At 40.0% G+C, this 26,097-nt stretch overlaps 1 protein-coding gene across 1 annotated transcript in view; it reads right to left on the reverse strand.

Annotated features, from left to right (window-relative positions):
- Positions 1-1,212: 1,212 nt before the first annotated feature.
- POMT2 (protein O-mannosyltransferase 2) overlaps positions 1,213-26,097 on the reverse strand; it is a 38,175-nt gene continuing 13,290 nt past the window's right edge. Inside the window, exons 8-21 of the mRNA XM_020794366.3 lie at positions 25,803-25,885; positions 23,740-23,849; positions 22,103-22,169; positions 19,594-19,663; positions 18,617-18,695; positions 18,259-18,410; positions 13,881-13,972; positions 11,764-11,840; positions 10,577-10,648; positions 9,833-9,892; positions 9,548-9,653; positions 8,036-8,176; positions 6,245-6,359; positions 1,213-5,549 (exon numbers count right to left, since the gene is read on the reverse strand). Of these exons, the coding sequence (XP_020650025.3) occupies positions 5,444-5,549; positions 6,245-6,359; positions 8,036-8,176; positions 9,548-9,653; positions 9,833-9,892; positions 10,577-10,648; positions 11,764-11,840; positions 13,881-13,972; positions 18,259-18,410; positions 18,617-18,695; positions 19,594-19,663; positions 22,103-22,169; positions 23,740-23,849; positions 25,803-25,885 (1,330 nt within the window). The 3' untranslated portion in view covers positions 1,213-5,443. The remainder of the gene's footprint in view (positions 5,550-6,244; positions 6,360-8,035; positions 8,177-9,547; positions 9,654-9,832; positions 9,893-10,576; positions 10,649-11,763; positions 11,841-13,880; positions 13,973-18,258; positions 18,411-18,616; positions 18,696-19,593; positions 19,664-22,102; positions 22,170-23,739; positions 23,850-25,802; positions 25,886-26,097) is intronic.

Genomic DNA, 26,097 nt, shown 5'->3' on the forward strand with positions numbered 1-26,097 from the left:
ATCATGTACGGGTGTGAAAGCTGGAGAGTTAAGAAAGCTGACAGGAAGAAAATTAATTTGTTTGAAACGTGGTGCTGGAGGAGACCTTTGAGTATACATCATGGACAACAAGAAGGACAATCAAGTGGGTCCTAGATCAAGTCAAGCCTGAACTATCTCTGGAGATAAAAATGTTGAAGCTGAGGCTGTCCTACTTTGAGCACATCATGAGAAGGCAGGATTCTCCAGAAAGGGCAATAATGATGAGAGAAGTATAAGGCAGTAGGGAAAGGTAAGGTAAAGGTAAAGGCTAAGGTTCCCCTTGACAATTTTTGCCCAGTCGTGTTTGACTCTAGGGGGCGGTGCTTATCCCCATTTCCAATCCATAGAGCCAGCATTTGTCCGAAGACAATCTTCCATGGTCACATGGCCAGTGTGACGGAATGCTGTTACCTTCCCACCAAGGTAGTCCCTATTTATCTACTCACATTTTGCATGCTTTCGAACCGCTAGGTTGGCGGGAGCTGGGACAAGCAATGGGCACTCACTCCGTCATGTGGATTCGATCTTACAACTGAAGATCTACAGACCTTACAGCACAGAGGCTTCTGCAGTTTAACCCGCAGCGCCACCACGTCCCTCTAGTAGGGAAAGAGGAAGACCAAATATGAGATTGGCTGACTCCCTAAAGGAAGCCACAGGCTTGAGTCTGCATGAGCTGAGTAGGGTTATTTGAGGACAGAACATTTTGGAGATAATTCATTCATAGAATTGCCATTAAGCTGGAGGTGACCTGAAGGCACATAACAAAGTTTTCTGGATGGCAGAATCCATCCTTGAGGCTTTTTCAATATAAAAAAAACTTGGAGGGGTATTGACTTTTAGCTGAGTGGAGCAGAGCAGAACTGAGCATAAGTGGAATAGGAGGAAAAAGTGGAGCTGAATTACATTAATGTTGTTTTTTAATTTGATTGATTTACATTTTAAGAGATCTGCTCTTACCTTCGCCATCAAACTTTGGCCCTCCAAACTATGCTAAACAATTGTCCTGAAGTGTGTGTGGGAAATGTTTCACCTGTCCACTCTTTGGGCTAAGGTAAGCTGTCAGTGGTGACACTGGAGAAACCCAGTTGGGGTCATGAGGTAGGGTGACATCTCTGTGTTAATTTATCTTTTATCTTCATGTCAGTGCTATGGTCAGAGAAATTAAAAAATGCACAATTGAAGAAGACATTTGAAAGAAAACCTATTTATTAAAAAAGTAAAAAGTAAATTCCATCTTATTTTCAATTAATATCTTTACAAAACACAGTGCCAGTCTAAAGGCAGCTTTCTTTTATTTAGTATCATCTACATTGCAGAGCAATGAAATATGTTCACTTAAAAATACAGACGGTAGTCATGTACAAAAGACACACTCACTCACTCTCACACTCAATATTAGCAGCATTAGTAAGAACAATTCATGATGCAGAATGTTGCCTACTGCTTAGGTAGACAACTGTTATGTTTTTGGAGACACACTGGCTGAAATCCTATTGCCTAATATAGCAAGTCACAACTACAGTAGCCACACTGAATCAATAGAACTTACAGAGGATTGACTCACCAAATATCTGCTGATTCAATAGGCCTATTCTAGTTGCAATTTACTACACTTAGCAACGGAATTCAGCCACTGTTGCCTAAGGCAGAGTCTACATCATTTATTTGAAGCCACCAAGTTATAGATCCAGAAATAATATACGTATACTGGTTTTCTGCTGGAAACATGGTAAGCAAAGGCTCCATGGGCAGAAGGAAATCTCCATTCATGCAAAGTGTTGCTAAATACTCCTTTGAGAATTGAACCCAGAACAGACTGTTTTGCAGCACATTTGCCCCCAAATGGACACAGGCCTCACTTCAGAACAGGTGGGATTGCATGAATGTTCCTCCATATCACAAAGTTTATACTTGTGAAAAGTTACCATATCAGGGAAATAGGATTAAGCCAAGTCAACCTACCATAGTGGCTTCATTTTTTTTTTATGTGGAGAAAATTCAAATATGTGATCCTTCAAGAAGGTCTGTACCACATGATACCAGGAAAAAAAATCTTAACTATTAGAGTAGTACAGCAATGGAAACAATCACCTTAGGAGGTGATGAGCATTCTAATGATGGAGGCATTCAAGAGGAAAAAAAATTGGACAACCATCCTGCATTGAGCAGGGGGTTGGACTCACTGGCTGTACAGGCTCTTTACAACACCATTAGTCTATGATTCTATATTTCGGATTGAATAATATAATCCTGCATGCTTCCTAATTAAGATACTGCATAAATAAAAGCACAATTGTTTGTTTAACAATAGTCTGTCTCACACTGGACATGAAGTTCTAGAACCTAACAGACATCATAAGAAGCCTATTTAGGACAGTGTCTAAGGAGAGAGCTATCATAGGGCCATCTCAGACCAAAGAGATTGTTTTTATTACTGATTTTCCCTTTCTTATTTCCTAGGAGTGTTGTAGAACAGGGGTAATGCAGCCCGTCCCTTAATGTTTTGTTCAAAAATGCCACTTTGTGCCCACTAGGGGACATGAGAGACAATTTACTGTATATGCAATTCTAATATTATAATAAACATATCCACACAATTTTGTCATGTCTGTTAGGGCACACCTCACTTAAAAAGTGACTTACTTTGCAACTAGAGCACAACTGTTTTTTTTTTCTTTTTGTTTTTTTCAGTAAAAGCTTCTCAACGAAAAATATTTTGGAGGGGTGGGCAGGGCACAGAAATAGGTTTGCCCATCCAAAGTCCTGTATTATACATATGTATTCCTTGTCCACATCTGTTTTAGAATCCTAATTGTTTCCCTACATTAGTATAAAAGGAAAGAAGCAAAATTCTCAAAATTCCTTGAAACACACATTTTATTTAGCCACACTTTTCACCATGATAGAATTCTTAGTGCTCCAGCAAGATCACTGCGGTGGGAGGAGAAGAAGGGGTTCTAGAATTTATTTAAATATGCAAATTTGACTTCTGTATCCTGAACCTAGGCCATATTGATGTAGTCATGGGTAGGGAAATGAATGATCATATAAAAACCCTTGTATAAATTATATTTGCAGAGCCAAAGGTAATGTGATCTCTTGTCTCTTCTGCATCAAATATTCTGAGAGTTTTGAAAGAAGAGGGATCAGATTCCCAAAACACTGATGGGCTGCTGTTAACTTATTCTATATGACAGAAACAATTTATTAAGCCAAGATATCAAAGCCCAGGTAAGACAGGAACAGATGGATAGAGAAAGCTATGATGGACTAGGAACACCAGTAATGTCCATAACATTCACTACCAAATGGAAGACCACGAGTTCCCTAGCTAAGGAACATACAAGTACCCAACAAGTGCATGTTCCATCACAATAACTCAGGACCATAGCTTTGCCCTACAGGATCTACACATTTGCTCTGTAATTGGTACTACAAGTGTAAAAAAGGCGATTCAGCAATTTTGACTAAAACCTAGTATCAGACAGACCAGAAGTAAAATGTTCACACATTGTTCTAAGTGACAGCACACTAGACTAATAAGTCTGAAGCTGCTTGATTTTCCCAATATCCTGATTGTGTTTACTTTCCAATATCCCATTATATACTAATAAAGCAGTCTTTTTTCTTTATGTATGATCTCTGATGGTTGAAGTCAGCTAACAGAGAGGGTTCTTCCTGCTTCATGAAATAGTAAGTCTATCAAAATCAGAATCTCACTGCAGTGATTTGCAGTAGTTGTGAACAACAGAGGTACACATTAAAGTCTGGGAACCTTTATACTGCTACAGAACTAAATTCAGCATTCCACGGTCACAATTTTTGGAATGCTCTTCCCCACTTTTTCATTGCAACCTTACAGTGTGCTACCTATAAACCTGCTCCAGAGAGTTTCCCAGCCCTCTAGAGCTACTCTGGGGGGCAAAGAGAGAACTGCACTAGAGAGGGAGGAATGCCCCACTCTCACTTTTGCTATTCTGAAACTGATTCAAGAAACTGATCATGGCACTCTAAAACTAATTAAGACAACCTAGCCAACGATGGTCTTGCATTTCCTCTCCCTTACTGGATCTAGCTGCCTGAGCCTCCAACAGTCAACATACATCACAACAGTCCAGCCTCTCCTGAGGTCGTTGGCATTTAGTCTCCATGCCAACAGAAAGAGCTCTGTGGTGATGGATGGTACAATGGAATAGGAAGCTTTAATACAGATGCTAAAATGAACTCTTGCTTGGCCTCCATTTCACTGACAAAAGAGACTTCAAGGATGCTGTGTAACTGAAGCTGACTCCAAAGTTGCTCTGGAAAACTATAGTTAACAGCTTACCCTTCTTCCCACCAGAAGTGGAATGAACTGAAGAGTTTTCTTCTGAACTCACTTTTTCCAGACAGCTGACCACATCAAAGAGGTTTAATTTACCTTCAAGAGTAATATGCATTTAATAAAGTATCACTGACCCAGTATTTCAGACTTAGCGGCCTCTTCTGCATACTCTACACATTGATTAGCGAGATAGCAGCTTCCCAATGGGAAGAATGATTAGTGGGAAACAGGATGACAGTTCCCAGAATCAGGTTTGGCCACTTATGTAATTTTTGCATCCCTTCCAAGGCACCATACTTCCCCATCAAAGAAACCCAGGGTGGGAAACATACAAAAATTTAAAAATTAGCAGCTGTTTCTGCTTTATAATTTTTTGAACAAAGAAGCAGTGTAATGCTGGGAATGTCATGACTTCATCCCCATTTGATGTAAGCCACCTACACATGTAAGGCTCCTATAAGTTGTCATCTGTGCTCAGAGAGCAAAGGCATTATTCAAAAATATGGACAATTCATTGCCTCTTGTCTGAAGGACAAGCAAGGTACAAATCCCAGAAGACCTCAAGCTACTGAAACATTTAAGTTCAAGTTTCTGAAGTACAGAGCAGCAGCTGTGGAATTCTCCTAGGAACACAAACATGCCTGTACACACATATAACTTCTAAAACATTACCAAATAAATGGATGTAAACTACCCTGATTTTTAAAGATTTGTTTTCTCTCTACACACACTTAATCTTTCCTGTGCTCTCTCTAATCACACATGAGAAGATAGAGGCAGACATAGGCTACACCTCTGCAAAACACATGCATCCTCAGTCTGACCCAAAACATGACACTCCTGTGGAAGCTACAGCTGCTCGACACATGATATATTGCTTGGTTGGCTTGAACATTAAAGTAGAAGTTAAGTCAAGTAACTGGAGTCCAAGGCCCCACAGGAGAGGTTCTTCCTTGTGGATGTCTCCTCTCTTTCTTAAAGTGCATGGTAAATAGTCAACTGAGTCAGCACAGAAAAGCAGTTGGGAAGCAGACTTTGGGATGGTTTCACCACTTCTGTTCTTCTGTTCTATCTCCATCTTCTTTCAAACTGGATCTAAAACTCCCATGTCTCCAGCCATCTGAGCCCTGCCATTGGGCTAATGGGATCAGAAGCCAGAGGTCCTACCATTCCATAGGAGAGAGGATGGAAGAGGTAGAAGCTGTGGGAAAAGATCTAAATTTGAATCAAAATCCCAGAGACCTAATGTCACAACAGTTAATCTCAGCATCCCAAACAGACAGGAAGAAGTACAGCCTTCAAAATGCTACTGGACTAGTTACCACCATCTCTTACTACAGGTGATGGCTGATGGACATTTCAGTAAACAACTGGAAAGCCACATATTCACCATTTCTGCCTCAGGACAAGCTGAGAATACCTTTCAAAATCTCTGAATTACCTGATTATAGCAGTGACTAGGATTTTACAGACCTTTCCAAGGTATAGAAGAGTTCATTCGTATGTATTGTCTACTGAATGCGGTGGTTAAAGATAATGAGGAATTACAAAAGAAAGGCTTATTTCACTCTATTAAGACCTTTCTGAAGAGGGAGCTTGAAGGGGAACATGAATGAAAGGTAGTACTAGTTAAAGGTCATTCATATGACCAAGAAATGATTCAGTTGCCATGTAGGTAACTTGTCCCTGGCCCCAATACTAAAATAACAGGGTTTTATGAGAACATTCTCATGCAGCTTCTGGTTAATTTTTTTTAACATTCCTTCAGTACCTCTTCAAGATGCTTCATAAAACAACTTGGCATATGAAATGTCATTACATGATCAAGCTTTTAACAACAACAACAAAAATAATAATTCTCATATGTGTGTGACTACCTCAGGAATCAACTCTCACCTGTACATACTGAGCAAGATCAACAGTGCTATCCCATAATTATAAACCTTCCTTCTTCGATTATTGGCTGAAAGAGGCCCAGCACAGAATTTCAGGAATACATCCCAAGTAATCCCTTATGAAGAAAGAAGAAAGGGATCAGTCAGGTATATTAGTACTTGAAAGATGCATGCAGACATCAATATGTGCAACTAGGGATATGCCATGACTTTTTTTTTGGACTTCACCTCCCAGAACTCTTCAAGAATTCCCCAGGCAGAATTCCACATAACTACACAGACTTTCAGATACCTACATTTTGCTCACCAGCAGCAAGGCCTGTGTTGGAGACCCCACGCCTGTCTCAGACCTATTTCCTGTTGTTCATGTACAAAAATGGAAACTGTCACAGTGCTTTCTAGGAATTGTAGTCTTGTTGCCTTTTAGGCTCTATAGACCCACTGAAGAACTGCAATAGAAGACCTGGCAGCTTCTATTTTTATACACTAAAAACAAGTGCCGCAAAGTGATTTCTTCGCTATGCGGAGCGATCGCTATGCGAGGCACCACTGTATTTATTACAAAAAGGCCAAAATAAATGGCAAGCGCAATTCTGTTTCTCGATGAAGGCATTTTCCCATGGTGAGTTTCTAATATGCATTCTAATGGCAGAAACTGAATACATAGTCTTTATTTTACCAGACAGGACACATTAATTTCATCAAAAAGAAACACAAAATACTAAAATTTGTATGTTATATATTTTTATTACCTCCTAATGTTCCCTCCTGAAATTATCTCTCTCAAAAAGAGAAATCTTCAAATTAATGTCAGAGATATTCTTTATTATAATAGACAGTGGCTTGCAAGATGCACAATGAAGTGACGAATAGAAACAACTACAGCTGCTTAAGAGTATCCATCAATGCCAGATACAGGAATATTTCAGACCTTTTTAAAAAAAATGTCCACCAATATACTTAATATAAGCAGCTAAATATAAAGTATTTCAAAATAGAGATGGACAGCATCACAGCACTTTTGAGAGGGCACGTTGCTTTAGAATGCTTACCTTGCTCAACTTTACTTCAGCCTTTTAAGGTAGCCCATCTTTTATCTGTTTTACAGATAGGGAAATGAGGATAGGAGACTAAGCTACCGAAGGCTAAGGCAATAAGAGCTGGTGCTTTGAATCCAGACCTCCCACATCCAAGTCTTGATTACTGACCTTGCAGTTGTTTACTGGGAATTAGACATGGGCTATTTGTATTTGTATCCCATACAGGTGCCACAGGGGCCCATTCCCTCCCCCCAGAACTGGCCCATCCACATAGCATTCACCCTGCAGAGCTTGGCTCCACTGTCTTTGTCAATGCACCAATCACAGAGGGAGCCTGGCCAGCTCTTCTCTGCCTCCCTGCCCAGCCAGACAATCATCAGCTGAGCAGGGAGATTCCCTGTCCCATCTCCATATTGCAATGGTCAGCTGCATGGGGAGGCAGGGAACAGCTAGCTGGCAATGGATCTGAGAACAGTGCTGAGAACAGTGAGTAGACCAACCAGTTCTGGGGGAAGGGAATAGGTCTCCATGGCACCTGTGGTGCTGCTATTCATATTTCTATCCCCAGGGATAGGAATACAAATAGCCCATGTCTACTGGGAATTGTCAAAGCACCACCACTAAATGAAATATAATTCAATGGTAATGCAGTGATCCCCTTACATCTTTAAAAACTGCAGTCTTATCTATCACAGCTTTTTAAAATGCCCACCAATATACTTCCTGCTATGTGAAAATTTTGAGAAACATACCTGTCAGCATCATGGAAAAAAGCATGGCAGGGAAGTAATGATGAAAGTAGAGCACTCTGCCCATCATGAAGAAGGGAAAGTAATGGAGCAGCCATCCCAACATAATTCTTCCTCCACCATACAACAGGACTTGAGAAAGCTCTGAAATACAAAACACATGCATAAAACTGAGGTCCTGGTCACTGAACATATTTCCTGTATTCCTCCTTTCCTAACCCAAAACTGTGTCAACATTTGTTTGTACCATGTTTCCAGCATAGATCCAGTTTAATAAAGTGTATATTACAACGCTCTGGTAATTAAGCAAGGCTTGTGGAGAAGAGGATTGCTGACAAATGCACGAATAATATGTTACTACCAGGGTAAACAGATTATGCTGTCAATAACCGAGTCTATTCCAGTATGCATGTTAGCAATTGCTACAATTCTAAGCAAACACAGGATAAGCAAACTACTGCTACTCCTCAACCCATCATGAAAAGCTAAGTAAACAAAGCTGTTTCTTTAGTAAATATCAAGGGTTCATGCAAAAACAATATATTGTGACCACCTGAGCTACCTAAGAAGCTCTCAATAGAGTTTGAAAGGAGCATTCTGGTCTGTATTTCTACAATGACTTCTCATACATTCTTTGCAAATTACAGTCTCAGATTTTTAATACTATTGGATGGAAATGTAATAGAACCATGGTGCATTATAAATGGAACAAATACTATCTTAATGCCCCAGCAGAAGGTTACCATCCAGTCTAACAGTCAACAGGATTGCTAATCCCAAAAGTGAGCTACCTAGTCAAGTGTTCCAAAACTGCAAGGATATAAACTCTGAGAAGGGACCTCTCTCCAGTCATTTTTCTTGTCTCAGCAAGCATTGAACAGGAGTGAAGAAAATAACAGAAACACAGCACACTTACTGAGCATATGACACTCAAAAGTTGCATTTTCTTTGCTGATCTTAACATCAGTGCTCCCCACATATTTCCTAAATTCCTCTGAAGGAAATACTGTATGGTCCATATTTACAACAGCTGATCGGCGGGTCGCAAAGCGAAGGTCGGTAAGCAAACCGCAAACCGCTTACTGACCTTTGCTCTGCAATTTTCGCCCACTGGGGCCGTCGCTCTGCGATCGCATTAGTGATCGAAAAAATGTCCCCGTAGAGCGAATTCATCGCTCTACGGGGCGCTCGTTGTGCGAGGCACCACTGTACATGAATGTAAATAATTTTTTTCCACAAATGAATCACCACTTCTAACTGTTACCTTCCCCACATTACCCTGGAGGCTTGTTTTAGATGATAATCAACTTTTTGCAGTAATTTCAAGAAGCCCCATAACACAATGGAAAGAATAATGTGTGACTTTGAGGTGCCACCAAGTGTTATCACACTCTTTCGGATGCCACACACTCAAGGTCTATCTTCCAAAACCACGGATAGTAAACATTCCTTCATCAGGAGGCTATAAAAGTCAAGGAAAGGTTGAGGACAAAACAGGTGGATAATTCACACTACCTTTGTGCTCAGTTGTCAGCTGAACTCCCCTCTTTATAGCCATGGAGACAAATGTTGCCATTACAATGTACAATCCAATAGTGATTAAGTTTATCCACCAAATCACCTGTGAGAGAAAGTCTTATAGGTAGAAAATGATACATAAAAGGAACCAAAATAATAGGGAAGCTACTGGAAATGGAGTTGAAGGAAATATCAGAGGGGTACTTCTTTAATGAACACAAAAAATAAACTGAACAGACAAAGCCAAACACGGACGAATCAAAGCCAAATTCTTCTACTTACCGGGTTTCCCAGTAAATAAACTCTATAATCTGTTTCATTGACTCCAGAAAAACGGAGGCCCTATAGAGAAATCAGTGTTTTTGTAAGAAGAATTTCATGTTATGGATATTCAGCTTTCATTTTCCTCTTATATCTGAGGTTTTCATAAAGACTTTATGTTAAAAGACAGTATTGTTTCTTGTGTCTCTGAGCAATTGAGCTAATATAGTTATTTTCAGAGATACAGGATGAAACCCTCTTGCATAGTTACACTGGCATAATGCAAATGGCATGACTGTCAGAAGTGAATTGATTCAATTTAAGAAACCTCTGTAGACATCATTTGTTGCACTGAGTGACATAACTCAGCATGCAATAGATAATGCCTATCAAGATTTCTTACTTGAGGCAATTTGCCTCTAAAAGTTACGCTTTTGTGTAGCTATGCAAGAAGATTTTGGCCATTGTTTTCTGTGGACTTATCACAGGCTCCCTTTGATCTATCTACAATCTTTACAACTGGGCAGCCATATAACACTGTCCAGTAGTCCAGTAGCATCTGCTTATCGAGTGGCCCCTGAGTATGTAACACAGGAGTACGCAGCAAGAGCCACAGAAGGAAAAACATCAGCCAAGGCTTTTTTTCCCTTTTATTGCAGAAGCCATGTAAAAATTAATGCTGCAGAAAGCAGTTCTTTATCCTGTTCAGTTAAAAAAAGGAGATAAAACATGAAATCAAAAAGGTTATACCTTGATCCCACATACCTGATAATTGATGGGCCAGTGCCAAGGTTTAGATGTGACTTCGTTCTCCTTTGGCTTGAGGCCACTGTTTCCCTACAAAAAATAAAAGCTAGAATCATTGGAAATGTATGTCACATCATAGCTTCTCATAAAACAGATGTGTGCTCTCTCTAGAAAGCCTCAGTCTTAGAAGAAACAAGACAAGAGATGGTTATCTACATCATCATCCTGTTTACGAGCTTGCTGGGGAAGGACCTCCTCAGGCGACCACTGGAAACAGCATTTTGGTCGTTGATGGACTTTTGATCTGATCCACAAAAGCAGTTCTCAGGACATTAACTAGCATCACACAAAAACTAACAGGTATGTGTTAAGAGTCTTATAATCCCAAAACAGAATTTGAAGTATGACTAGTGTTAGAATAACTCAAAGATTCCTCAGAGAGAACATGCCTATACGATAGTTCTTTACTGACCCAGTGGTTCTTTACTGTTAATAATGTACAGGGGCAGAGTGGTTGAGTTAAATTCATCAGCTTTGCTTCAACCGTAAAAAGAAAATATTGAGTGAAAAAGAATTATCCCAAAAACCCTGTACAGTAAGTGGATTCGCATGTAAACTAAAGTAAAGCTTAGCATATCAATGCTAAACTGTGGTATATAAAAGAGCCTTAGTGAAATATTAGACACCTCCTCCCCATCCTCCTTCTTTCTCCCATGAAAAAGGAAGAGGGGGGAACTTAGTTTCACTTTAGTAGATTCCTGATTTGTTACAATAAGGAATTATGGCTTAAAACTATAGTCCATAGCAAACTAACAAAGAATTTTAAAAACCTGTAGAACCATTCCTTTATTAGGCCAACTAAAATAAATATCTGCCTTATATAATTGCAATGACATAAATATTTGTCCAAAATTAGCAATGATAGCAACTCATATTCCCACATTTCCTTACATCTGACATTCCCTAAAATGTTAGGGAATTCTAATTCCCAGTCCGACCAGTGTAACTAAAGGACAAGAGAGAACCTATTGATAAAGGTTTTAAGTAGTGAGCAGCAAATGTGTAAATGAAAGATACATGAGTCTCAGCTTGTGATGTTTCCAGAGATGACCCAAGATGACACAGTCTCCAACTGGTTAATTTTGGCTTCAGCAGAGTAAATTCAAACACGCAAACAAATATGAAATCCAATCCATTCTACCTACTCGGATCATAACCATGTGAGACTCCAGCAGAATCTCTGGGAAGGAAGGTTTCAGAACATCCAAACTGATATTGGGCACTATGGAAAAGAAGACAGTGTAAAATGGAATCTCAATAGATGAATTACACAGAATCGTAACATATACATTAAAATACATCCCAACATTATCCAGATAGTGGAAAACACAAAATCCCATGCAACGTACTACCTTGACTGGCCATCTGTCCCCCTTCTCACTCCTTTCTGATTTGCACTTAAAACATGAAATCTGATTCAGAGGATTGTCTTTTCTACATACAGTGGTGCCTCGCAAGACGGCCTCGCAGGACAAAAAACTCGCAAGACAAATGGTTTTTCCGATGGGGTTGATGACTCGCAAAACGAATGTTCTTATGGTCATGATTTGCAAGATGAATGTTTTCCATTTTTGTTTTGGTTTGGTTTAAATCTCAACCGTTAATACCCAGGATGCATTGTGCATTGTGCCGGGAGGTTTAAAAAGCCTTCCCAATGCAGCCTGGGTTCACTTTTCCACGTGCAGTTCCAAGGCTGACTTCGAGAAGAGCAACTGTGGTCTGTGTTGTGGGCGCATCCTGTGTTTGGTGTGGTCTGTGTTCCTGCCACCTAACATCACCCCGCTACTGCAGCCAATGGATCAGCAGGTGATTGCCTATTTCAAGAAATGGTACACCAAGGAGCTTTTCAGGCGCTGCTTCGAGGTGACCAATTGCACCAACCTCACCCTGCGTGAATTCTAGAGGGACCACTTCGATGTTGTCAGCTGCTTGAAGCTGATCACCATAGCCTGGGATGGGATCAGCCGGAGAAATCTTAATTCTGCTTGATGCAACCTGTGGCCAGATTGTGTGGCAACAAGTGACTGTGATGCTTCTGCACCTGTACCAGAGTCAACAGTGATGGAGGACATTGTTGCCTTGGGGAGGACCATGGGCCTTGAGGTCACAGAGGAGGACATCTGTGAACTTGTGGAGGGCCACAACTGGGAGCTGTCCACCCAGGAGCTGGTTGAACTGCAGGCAGAGGCTATGGAGGAGCAGGCCTCTTTGGAAGAGGAAGAAGAGGCAGGCAAGGAACAGCTGCCCACCACTAAACTGAAGGAGCTCTAAGAACAGTGGCAAAACGTGCAGAGTGGTACCACCCGGATAAGGCTCTGGCACATGACCTTTCAAACACATATGATGAAAGGATCATGTCTCCTTTCAGAGGGATGCTGAAAAGGCGGCAGAAGCAGTTGACCATGGAGAGGTTCCTCACGAAGAGGCCAAGACAGGAAGAGGAACCTGCTGCTTCTACCAGCAGTGCCCAGTTGCCTTCTTCTTCCTCCTTCTCCTCCAGAAGCCTTGAGGTCAAACCTTAAAGCCTTCTCCCAGCTGACCATCGTTCGGGCCATCGCCAAAGAGACCCTCTGCAGCTCTGGGAACATAAAAGACTGCTGCTGTGATGTGGAGACAGTTCTGCCTGCCTACAGTTTCCTGACTTAAAACACTGGTCCTGGTAGTTTAGGGACTTCAGCCTCACTTGTTCATTTTAAAATGTGAAATGAAAAAAGTTTCTGTATGTTTACATGCCTTGAAAATGCACTTTTTGAAGACTTTTGCACAATCCAAGGACTGTTAGTGAATGTTTCTGTTCAGTTTCAGTGAAGGCAGATGTTCCTGCCTCATGTTTGCTGATTTTTAAATGTTTTTCTAAGATGTTTAAAAAGTTCAAGTTTTTTGATTGAAATTTTTGAAATCATCTGCACAATATGTATAGCTTTAAAGAGCACTTAATAAACCCTTTGTAAACCAAAGTTGACTTTGTTCTGACTTTTTTTGCCCATAGGAACACATTAATTATATTTCAATATATTCCTATGGGAAAATGCGTTTCACAAGACGAATTTTTCACAAGACGACATTAACTGAGGAATGAATTAAATTCGTCTTGCGAGGCACCACGGTATGATCAACATAATAATCCGGCTTTTGAGAAACCCCTGTTCTGACTTGTTTGCTTCAACTCCTTTACTCCTTTCCCTCTTTTCAAAACTATACATATAGGAGAGAAGGAAATCCAAACACTTTCATGAGAAAACCATTTGTTCAGTCAACATACACCGGGGATTGATGTGGTCTTCAACATTCCAGAGAGTATTAGGCGTCTCCTTCTGATATGGAGTGCAAGTCACTTCTACCTGCTCCCAGCCCCTGTGAAAAAGGACCACAGACAATCAGTCACCCATAAATTTTTTTTGTTTTGCTGCATCCCAAGTGGTATTAATATTTCTTGGTCTCCTGCTACACATGCTCAGACAGAAACAAGGCAAACTTTAAGGGAATCACAATACATACATCGGTGTTACACAGCAAGTATCTGCTTCTCCTCCAATTGCTTAATTTAAACATTTACATCAGTCTTCCCATCTCCTAATGCTCTCTAGGTTGCTGAACTAAAACCCTGCTATTTATTCCCAGCTATCATGGGCGGGCAAATGATGAGAACTGCAGTCCAACATACCTGGAGGGAAACAGGCTAGGAAAGCCTGATAAGCACCTCAGCAAAAATAAGGAACCTATTCCTACAGACATGAGACACCACTTAAAAAGAAACAGCAACCTTTGTTTGGAAAGGGCAATACACATCTGGTACAGCTCGCATGAATGTTAAGAACTCCAGGAAACAGGGCAGGTGATTTATGTAACTGGCAGGGAGCCATAAATATGTTCTATTCATTCCAAAAGAATGAATAGAAGAGGATCACAAACTCTTTCAAAGGCACAGGAATAATTTCCCCTTTGTAAACACTGACGGGTAAGCCTTAATAGATCACATCTCTGCAACCCCACTAAATAGAACAATTTGCTTTAAATTGGAAAATTGACTATCCAGCAACAGCCACAACTGAACAGCTGTCACTCCATGCAGTGTGTTCCAGGAAACAAAAACTGAATCCTGACATCATCTCCCTTTTCCCATACTGTTGTTGTTCTTCTTCTCTCTCTATAGGCCATCTAGTCCCTTCCAACTTTTGGTTATTCTATGAATTAGTGACCTCCAAAAGGCCCTATCATTCATAGCCCTGCCTCAGCTCATATCTTGCAAATTAAAGACATGTCTTCCTTTACGACATCAATCCATTTCATGACCAGTCTTCCTCTTCTGTTTCTGTCTTCAACTTTTCTCAGTATTATTGTCTTCTACAGTGGATCTTCTCTTTTCATGATACACCTATAATGTGGTCTCAATTAATATGGTCTCAATTTTGTCCAATAAACAAAAATTATATAACTATTTTGATTTCTTCATTGCTAATATTTCTGTCTTCTTGGTGCTCAATTGTAATTCTGCTTTTGCACTTTCTTCTTTAACTTTCATCAATAACTGTGGCGTCTGCCCAGAACATGAATATTAATGTACTATCTGCATGGACCAATGAAAGTGCTGGAGAGGCAGAGTCACGAGATATAAGAGTCTCTGCTGAAGAAGGAGGGGAAGAGAGGAAGGTAGACTGGAGATTGGGAATTTGGAGTTGAGAGGGAGTTTGGGAAGGCGGTAGAGAATAGAAAGGAAGGTTGTTTAGTTAACAACACTGACTGAACTTTCATTTCTTGTAACAATACACAATTTCTACTTCGTTTTTAAAACAACACATTGCCTGGACCCCTGTGATTAATAATAAACAATGTTGATGTAATCAACTGGTGGTAGCAACACGACACGTAGCTTTTGCCCTGTGATAGGTGAAACAACCAAGGGACAGGCAGGAATGTGACAATAACCATTTCAAAATTATTGATATTTTGTGCCAGTGCTTATGGTGCCATCGGCATATATAAAATCCTTGATATTTCTTTCATCAATTTTTACTCCATCTTCAACTGTATCTGATCCAGTTTTCACAAACAGGTATATAGATGGAACAGATAAGAAGATAAAATGCACCCTTCTTTAATAAGCTTTCTGATGGGAAATAGTTCTCCGTGTTCCTTACAGAGCCTGTTGTCCAGAGTACTGTATAGGTTGCACATCAGGATCAAATGTTGTCGAAACACCCATTTATTTTACATAATGTCAACGTTTTTCATGATCCGCACAGTCAGAGTATGTGATACAATCTAAAGAGCACAAACTGAGAAATTATTTGATAGGCTTCAGTAGACTATGTATATTTGCAGTATGATATCCAATTCCTTTTCTGATCCCAGCTTGAGCATGTTGCATTTCTCACTTTACACAGAGTAAAAGTCTTTGCTACAAAATTATGAGCATGACTTTGCTGATGTGGAAAATTAATGGAACTGTCCTCTTATTACTGCATTTTGGGCATCTCTTTTACCTGAGGTTGGAATGTGTATCGAATTTATCTAATCTCTAGCTCCTGGGTTTTTTCCCCCATATTTGTTAGCACATTCTTGTTAGGATTTTTTATAGATTTCTAGAGGGGTAAAATTATTTCCTAAAAAACAAATGACCTGATTCTTGGGTCCATACATTTTTTCAAACTTTTTAAAAATCTGTTTTTTTATCCAAGTGCAACCCTGTCATACCACCAGTTCATTTGTGCAGTGGACCAACCTGGAGTCAAAGAGTCTGTTTTCTATTGCTCACTTTCCCAGGAGTTTTAAATTAACTGGCTTTGGAACTGAGAAGTATTCAAGATCAAATGACAAATTCACCTTCCCATGACAGATCCCCTTACATAGGGACTGACTGAGGCAACAGTCCTTTGTGCAAGCAGAGGTGACTCCAAGTGTTAAGAAGAGCCTTTTGTTTCCTACACCTGATCTTCACTGGCATCTTGCATAATAATGACCCCTTTTTTAAGGAATGGAAAAATCCTTATATTGTGTGTTTAAAAAGGAAACCAAGACTTAAAAGAAAGAATTACCTAGTATTACAAGGCTTTCAAGTATGGACAACTGCAAGGCATTTTTAAAAACAAATACCTCATGAAAAGAATGATTAAGAAGTACTATAAACCAGTGGTTCCCAAACTTTTTCATGCTGTGAGCCCTTTTTATAATAGCCAAGAAATTTGTGATTCCCCTGCCATATTTGCACAAAAAGGCATTTTAATGGGGTAAAGTCATCTCTTCTCAGAAAGCAGAGGCTTCTTTCTTGCACAAGATGTAAAAGACAATGGCTCGAGTCCCAAGAGAAGCTGACTTCAGGAAGATCAAGAAAGCAAAGCTCCCCGTTACAGCCCTCACAACCCCACATTGATCAGAAAGACCCCCTAACCCTTTGGGGAGGGTAAACACAATTGACTGCAGATGGCAGGAAAAAAATTATTATTTATTTCTTTATTTATTGACTGTACTTTAAGCTCAATGTATCTTAGGAGTAAAGCCAATACTAACATACTTTTGAATAAATAAATTCCTAACAGCACAAAGTAGAGGATGAAATTAAAGAATACAGGGGTTCATAACTAAATGCTCAAATGACTACTTTGCTTCACTCCTTTTTTTAAAAAAATATAGTATTATACTGAACAAAACTATAGTGAACAAGAAACAGGTGGACAGATATGGGCCAATGAAAATTAATATAGATATTATAATTATGTTAGTTAGGCATCCTTCAGTCTTGAAAGACTATGGTGTCGTGCTCTGTATGGAGGACTTGGAACAGCGTCTAGTGTGGCTGAAGAGGCCAATTCGAGAGTGGCAATCTCTTCCACACTGAAGACAAAATATAATTATGTATATATAATTATGTATATATAATTATGTATACATATAATTAATAGCTCATACTATTAATAATAATAACATACACAATTAATAGTGGAGGAGGAACTCAAGCCTCTAAGTGCATGGAATAAGGAAGAAATTGCAAACTGTTCATGATTTTGTGATGTATCAGTGAATACATGAAGGTGAAAACCAGCCATTATTGTACCTATTTTCCCTTTGACTGTTTATTCTTTTGCCCATTTCCTGTGAGGCATCAAGAAGGGATACAGATAAAGAAATCTGGTGACATAGAAATGCATCAGAATAAAATCAAGGGAAGACATCGTATGTGGCTTTTCCTCGGCTATACTTGCAACTAGAGAAGTGTTTGCTACAACAGTGGATCAACAGTGACCTGATCACATGGTGGCAGTAATACTTTCCCTAGAGCAGTGGTTTCCAACTTTGGATAACCCAGGTGTTTTGGGACTGCAACTCCCAAAAACCCCGGCCAGCACAGCTGGTGGTGAAGGCTTCTGGGAATTGCAGTCCAAGAACACTTGAGTTTACCCAAAGTTGGGAGCCACTGACCTAGAGTATGAACCTTTGCTCACTGGTGTCTAGCCTAGACAGTCTTGCTAAAGTAAAAGATTTTTATTAGCAGATCTCTAACTGTGACACAAGGTAGCCTCAAATACATGCTTGCACATGTACAGCCGGGAGCCAAGTGGGAGAGTTCTTCCTCCAGTTGGAGGTCACAGTTCCGTCTCTTTAAGCCCTTAGAATATGACGAGAAGTAACATTCACATACTCACCACTTTGGTAGTGTTTTTCCAGTTGAGCCCAAAATGCAGCCCGTAGCCACATGAATCAGACGGATTTGACTGCGTAGGACTTTGATGCGATTTCCAAGTTTTCTTCCCACAACCTCAATTCGCCAGAAATCATTGGAGTCTCCAGTTCCATTCTAAGAGATAAACAGACCAGGGGAACGGCAGGGGGGAATCACCAAGAAATACAGCATTCTAATACATCTTCACAACATGAACAATACTGGTGGTGATGGAAAAACTACTGTCCAGCTCAAAAAGAAATAAATGGGGGGGGCAGCTTTTGCTACAGGAACATATTCTAAGCAGCACACAGAATCAAAGGTTATATTTGTTCACTTACTATGCCATATCCTGTGACCTGAAGATGCTTTCGAGTCAAAGGGGCTTCATGGTGATGACTGTGCAGGTTTCTAGATGTCCTAAAATAAGGTAAGATTTCATTTACCATTTGAATTTATACTTGAGACAGTGTAAAATAACTTAGCACAGTTCCATATGGTTGCCATATACAGTGGTGCCTTGCTTAACGACGATAATCCGTTCCAGGAAAATCACCGTTAAGCGAAAACATCATAAAGCGAAACTAAAAACCCCATTGAAACGCATTGAAACCTGTTCAATGCGTTCTAATGGGGTAAAAACTCACCTTCCAGCGAAGATCCTCCATACGGCGGCCATTTTCGCTGCCTGTATAGCAAGGAATCTGTTCCTAGAAAACAGCAGGGGGCCATTTTGAAAGCCAGTGGCCATTTTGAAGCCGCCAATCAGCTGCTTAAAAACATCGTTTGCAAAGAATCAGTTCCCGAAGCAGGGAACCGATTATCACAAAGCGAAATTCCCCCATTTAGACCATTGTTTTATGATCGCAATTGTGATCGCAAAAAGATTGTCGCAAAGCGGATTCGTTGTAATGCGGGGCAATCGTTAAGTGAGGCACCACTGTACAGAAGCTTTGTCAAATGGGAATTGGTCAACAATAAAACTGGAGTCATGTGGCACTCTGAAAACCAGCACTAGATCCAGTTATGGATCTCCATTAGCCCTTTTCAAGCACTCCAAAACTGTAATAGAAAAGAGAGACAAATGCTACATTTCATCGCGCTCTACTCATGATCTTCCCATGCTTACAGAAAAGATCTGACACATTCAACTGAGCACAGCTACAGGATTACTAAACACCCTGGTGGTTACTTTCCACTTCAAACCCAGGAACGTCATGGCTGAGAGGGGGTGCAGTCCATTTGCTGCCATGTTCAGTTAGAATTGTTGATTCTTACAAAAACAAGGACATTTTCAACACTCATCCCATTCCCTTACTCTTTGTGCTCCAGACGGATAACATCTCCATGCTTCACAAACTCCACAGGGAAAGATGGGTCAGAATAATCTGGTGAAACAGAAGAGGACACAGAACAATAAGTAAGGAAGACAGAGAAGACTGATACTAAGTACATTTAGGGAAGTTTTATTATGATATCCCAGGAGAGTAAAATAACCTTTCGATTTTAAGCAAAAGGTTGTGGTTGAATTTTTGTTCAAAATTGTGGTTGCCCAAAGGCAAGGAAATTCAGGTCACCGATCAATGCCTACCTCACTCAAAGCACGATCAAACTGATGAACATTTTTTAACCTTAACTTCTACCACAAGTAAACAGGAGTGGTAAGATCCACTTTTTTTACTAATTAAAGAGGAAAAACCTCCACTTCCCTAAGATTAAAGCCATTAGACACAACAACATTTGGGGAACTGATCTTTTCCCCAAATATAGATCTACTGGGATGGACAAGTAATTGTAGATAGGATTATACTACAAATGCTTGTAAATATGGATACTATCAAAGCAAGGGTTTCATTTCAGCTTTTCCACACTACAAGGGATGCACCACACAGAGAATGGGGCAGTGAATAGGATTATGTTGTAATGTTTACTTGAGATGGAAAGTAAAAGAAGGATTTTTTTTCTCTTGAAATTAAAGGTTTGTCTCCTCTTTTGGAAATTTCACTTGTTTTCGAAGTCCGCCTTTACTGAGCAACTTATGGTAAAATGGTTTCCGCCCAAAAAATAACTAAAAAGACTACCAGTCAATAGCAACATAGTATCAGACCCACTATACAAAGCAGACCAATTCCTCCCAGTTGGGTCTTGCAGAAAACAGCACCTATTTACAATGCCCATTCACACCGTTCTCTTAAAGAGTTAGTCTATATTCTACAAATGATTGCTCATGGATCTGACCCCCAACATTTCTTTATTTAAAACATTTACGTATAGACCACCCTATATCACAGGATCTGAGGGTGGGTTACATAGCTATATAAAACAACTGTAAAACACATGATAATTTTAAAAAATTAAAATCACACAATTTAAATTAGAAAATTAAAACATTAAAACCACTGTACGAAAATCTGCACAGGCCATGACCATCAACTGAAATGATGCCAGTGTCAGTGCCAATCAAGCCTCTGAGGGAAGGGCATTCTACAGTTGGGGTGATAAGGCAGAAAAAGCTCTCCACCATGTCGCCATATAATGAATTGTTTTCAATGGTGGGATACAGAGGAGGGCTTCCCCAACAGATCTCAGCGATTTCAACTCATGAAACACATGTAAGATCACAAGCGTTACTACTGCATTCTGCAAAAGGTCCACAATCCTCTTTAAGCTTCTGCTGTGTAAGTAAACAAAACTGGGAGGATAGAAAGAGAATATCCCACTTGCCAAACACCTGGTTATATGGGAACAGGGTCTACTATACCGACTTCAACTGTATTTTATGTATTGATTGGTTACATTTATATTCTGCCTTTTCTCCAATGAGCTCAAGGCAAAATAAATTATTCTCTGCCTCCCCATTCATCCTCATAAAAATCCAGTGAGATAGGCTGAGCCAGGAAAAAATGACCGACCCAATATTAGTTGCCAGATTTCACACTTACAAAGGATCTCACAATTCCCAGTCCAAGACTCTAATAAATCTAACCACCATCTGAATCTATTAGAAGTCACATAGAGTAGCATCCCCATATCTTCTGGGGTTTGGTTATGGTGACAGAGACCATGCTATATATTCTTCACTAACAAGTATTCATAGCACAGTCTCTGGCTGTTCTGGTAATACATGTGAAAATAGTATTTTCTGGATTTTCTTTTCTTTTAATATTTTAAATATTTTCAGACCATGGATAAGTGAAACCATGTATATGGGGGGTCTTACGGTATTGCAAACCACAGTGCTCAGACTATGATCTGCAATGCAGTATACAATGAAAACATCACTGAAAGATGTTCCACTGTCTACAATGGGGAATTTACCACTCTAAAGCTCAGTATTGAACCCCTCTTACCATTAGGAAGTGACTTCTATTATTTAACTGAAATCTGCAATTTCTACTTACTAGTTCTACCATTATCCTCTAGAACAGCCAATAAATACTAGGCTTTATCTCCTGCATGACACTCTTTCAGATACATTAACATTGTCATCCTATCTCAGCTGAATCTTCTCATTTCCAGGCTAAACATACCTAGCTCTTTTAGCTGCTTCTCTTAAGGTTTGCATTCCAGACCCTTCACTATGCTGACTTCAAAACTGGACACTCATACAGAGGATACAAGCATAGCTCGTAATACAGAATATGAAAAGGAGTGCCGTGTCTGCCATCTTTAGTTTCTTGGAAGAAAGGACATATTTAAATACAAAAAATAAAAATAAAAATAAGGGTAACATTATACACATAGAAAAGAACCTACAAATTCTTGGAAAAGAGAACCCTTTTTTTTTTGAAGAAAGGACAAATGAGTTACATAATCCATTTGTTTACCTGCATTCACATTGTGCCTCTTTATAATCCACAAGTTATTCAAGTCTTTGTGTAAGTATGCAGTGACCTAGGAACACACAGAAATCACTGGATTTCATCCCTTGAAGCATGGTTATATCTACTCATCAACAAGTCACACACTGTGCATCCACTAACAACTGCATTCTGGTGCACTTTCGAAGGAACCTGGTCTGCAGTCCTTACCCCACCCCCAAATTAAACTGAAGCATATTGTGACAAAATGCAGCACAGTTGCTCTGCCTCTTTTACATAAAATATGGTTTTCATAATTGACAAGAAAAACTGTACTGCTACAAGTATCTTGCATCAACGTCAGCCAATAAATGCATAACCTAGATGTATCATTGATCTTGTCTATGTCATTTTCACCTCAAAAGTGACAATTCAGTAACACTTCTTACATTAAGCAGCAAATATAAAAAAAATCACTAATTTACATAAAGTTTCTTTTTAATCATTTATATTTTTCCTAGTATAAAATCAGAAGGTACACACACTGACATGCATCATCTATAAATTGCAACATAACTTTTGGGACAAGTGATTTACCATTCCCTTTCCCTGAGACTGTGTAGTTTGTCAACACAGGCTATCTCTATTCGCAGAAGGCACAATGGGAACTGAGCTCCCAGTCTCTGGCTCCAAAACCAGATGCACACAGTCTTTCTTTTAAGCTCTAGAATGTTCCAAGACTTCGCAGATGTGCACTACAGAACCCATAAGTGTGATTCACGGAGGCCACATAGAAGAACCAGAAATCTGCACTGCCAAGTCCTAGACAAAGAGGTGTGTTTATTGCCTATTCCCAAGAGCTACTATGCTGGCCTGTGCCCCCGAACCTACAAGTCTTTGAGCCTGAGACCACTAATAAACAAGAAAGCCCCTTTCCTTGAAGGCTTGTAATCTTATGATTGTGTGAGATTCACCAACATTGTAGATAAGCAGAAGGTGTTAAGAAATGCCTGGCGGCATCAGATCACAGGTCTGTAGTACAGTATCTTACTTCCCACAGTGGCCAGCTAGGTGTTTCTGGGATGCACACAAGTTAGAAATGACGAGAATAGCACCTTCCCACTTGTGCTTCACAACTGTCGTGCAATTCTGGAGGCTATACATGGCTATTATTACTAGTAGCTATTGGCAGTATTAATACTCCTCTTAAAACATTACATCACCTTTCATGCTGCAAAGGCACTCCAAATATTCACAGCAACGAGAAAGTAATGGAGCAATGATGTTGCTGTTGTGTGTCATCAATTTGGAACCTAACAAGGCTTTCAAGATAAGTTGCCAATTTAAAGAGTGGCTTTACCAGTTCCACTTCCCCTGTGAGCTTCCATGACTGAACAAGATTCAAACCCAGGCTTCCTAAGCCGTAGTCCGTTACTCTATCCACTACACCATACTGCATATCCATTGCAGCAATGCAGAACTACAATTGTTCCTACTGAAGGAGGTCTGGCAATTCAAACTGCCCAGGACTCAGACAGGGCTGGTTTACCAATATTCTAAGGGTGTTTTTGTATGGCACTCTTGTGTCTGAAAAAAACCTAACACAGAGAGAGCTTCTATACCTCCAGCTTGAACAAAACATGCCATTCTGAGAGTTCACTCACCTGCTGCTGCCGTGCCCCAACTCCCTCGGGATACAGATGCCAATGCGAGTGAAGATAGCCACCTGCCATACGAAGGTTTTTCACTGTTACCACAGAGCCATAGGCCAAGTCTAATGGAAGAGAAGAATAGTTTGAAACAGTTTACTTTATGAGGCCACACCACACAGTTCCATGGCACTTCAGCCTGAGGAATAATCTACATACTAGCACCTGTGTTAAGCAAGCACTCCTATGAAGACAACTCCACATACATATGAGGCGGTTAGTTTTCCTCATGACTGAGCTTGCAGTGTGATGTAAAACTGCTATACATAGGATCATCATATAATTGCTGATCCAGTACTTCTGGAACTCCCTTCCACTACTCCAAAATGTTTCGTGTAAAGCTAACTGTAATGTCACTTACAGGCCTTGATAAATCTGTTGGGAAGAAAAATCTCAGCAGATACATTAACTGCTGCTTCTAAGAGAGTCAGCTTGAATTTTTAAAATGAGGATAAGATCCACAGAAGAGCTAGATAGTAAAGTGCATTCCATAATAGTCCATTTCAGTGGTAACAGAATTTTCAAAATACACGCCTCCCCACTTACTAGGTGAAATAATACCAGCATGTGTTTGAATGTACATGGCCAACTTTTCTTGGAAAAAACACCAGAAACCCACACACTGCACCTGCCCTTGAATATTTCTGTTGATTTCTGCAGATTTCAAATCACATGTTTCATATCCTTTTTAGTTGTTTTCCTTATCCTTCCTCCTGTGAGAAAGAACAAGGTAACTACAGAAGAAACATTCTGACATTCACACCCTCAATTTGCAGGCTGAAATGCAGGAGATACCACTACAAGAGGCGGCTGCTCCAAGCACCACTGCCTCTCCACCCTCCCAGCTCTGCTGTCAAGGTTCAGGAATGCTCCCTATTCATTCAGCAAACAAAAAACTTATTTGTGCTATGAAATGAGAGCTTCTAGCTGACTCCAGTTAAATAACTAAATACGCCTTCAGAATCTTCTGAATGACAAGACACTAAGGGGAGCTCAAGTAACATAATAGCTTCAGAAGAGCATGCCCTTTTCCTCTGCCTCTCTCTGCATCCCTAAAAGGTAAATTGAGAGGAGTCCAGAAGATCATTGCTACTCAATTTCAGCCAAATACAGTGGATACCCGCAAGAAAATGTTAATTTGTTCAGCGAAAATCACTGTCTTGTGAAAACATGGTCTTGCAAACTGCGGTTCCCCATTGGAATGCATTGAAATCTGTTTAATGCATTCCAATGGGGACAAATCGTTGTCATTTTGCAAAAATTGTCCATAGAGAAACTGTTTTGCGAAGCGCCAATCAGCTGTTAAAATAGCTGTCTTGCGAAAATCGGTCCCAAAAATACCCGTTTTGCGAGTCGAGGACCTAGCTGTCAAAATTGTCGTCTTACGAAAATCAGTCCCCCCCCCCCAAAAAAAAACCATTTTGCGAAGCACGGACCAAAACATCGTATAGCAAAAATCGCCCATAGGAAACACTGTTTTGTGAAGCACTTTAGCGATCGCAAAAACTCATCATCATGCAGATTTGTCATTTTGCAAGGTAATCATCCAGCGGGGCACCACTGTACATTTGTATACTGAATGGTTTCATTTCCTAGTACTGTACTGTAAAGTTTAGGACTTCTTCTGGATGGTGCTTTGCATTGGAATTCATTTTAACCTAATACAGAAGCACATAATCTAAACACAGCAATTTCTTGCACCATCTGGGCAACCACTCCCACACCGACATCTTCTCAATGTTATGCAAAATAAATACAGGAAGTCTTATTACACACTCCCTTCACACTTCTGCACTACCCAATCCTAATCCCCTAATCCAATGAGTAAGAAAGTTCAACATCTAAAGAAAAATTCTGAAACAGCTCATGTCACTATTCCAAACACACTGAACAGCCTCAAAGTTGGAGCTTTGCACTTGTTTTAGCTTCTAACTCCTCAGCTGTTCTTTGATTTGACACTGGGTTCTGTTGACAGCACTTGCTAGAGCTTTTGTTTCCAAAGGAGTCTAGATACTCACGCTCTGGAACAGATACGTTATGAAGGTTGTTACCAATCAGGCGGGATTGAAATCCAGAGCTGAAAAAGCCATCACCAGGCCCACTAAGAAAGAACAAATCATATGCAAATTAGGAATGCATGAAGAGAAATGGACAAGGATTTAAATATATAATTTAATAAGAAGGAAATATACTGGCACTGGTTTATTTGCACACAGGAAGGATGTTCTCAATTTCCTTAGATGTCTATAAGGATCTGGAGAGTTTGACTGCCGCACAAGCAACTTTTAGCAGCCCCTGGGTTTGCATCACCTA

This window comes from Pogona vitticeps, chromosome 1, assembly GCF_051106095.1.
Source record: "Pogona vitticeps strain Pit_001003342236 chromosome 1, PviZW2.1, whole genome shotgun sequence".
Taxonomy (NCBI): domain Eukaryota; kingdom Metazoa; phylum Chordata; class Lepidosauria; order Squamata; family Agamidae; genus Pogona; species Pogona vitticeps.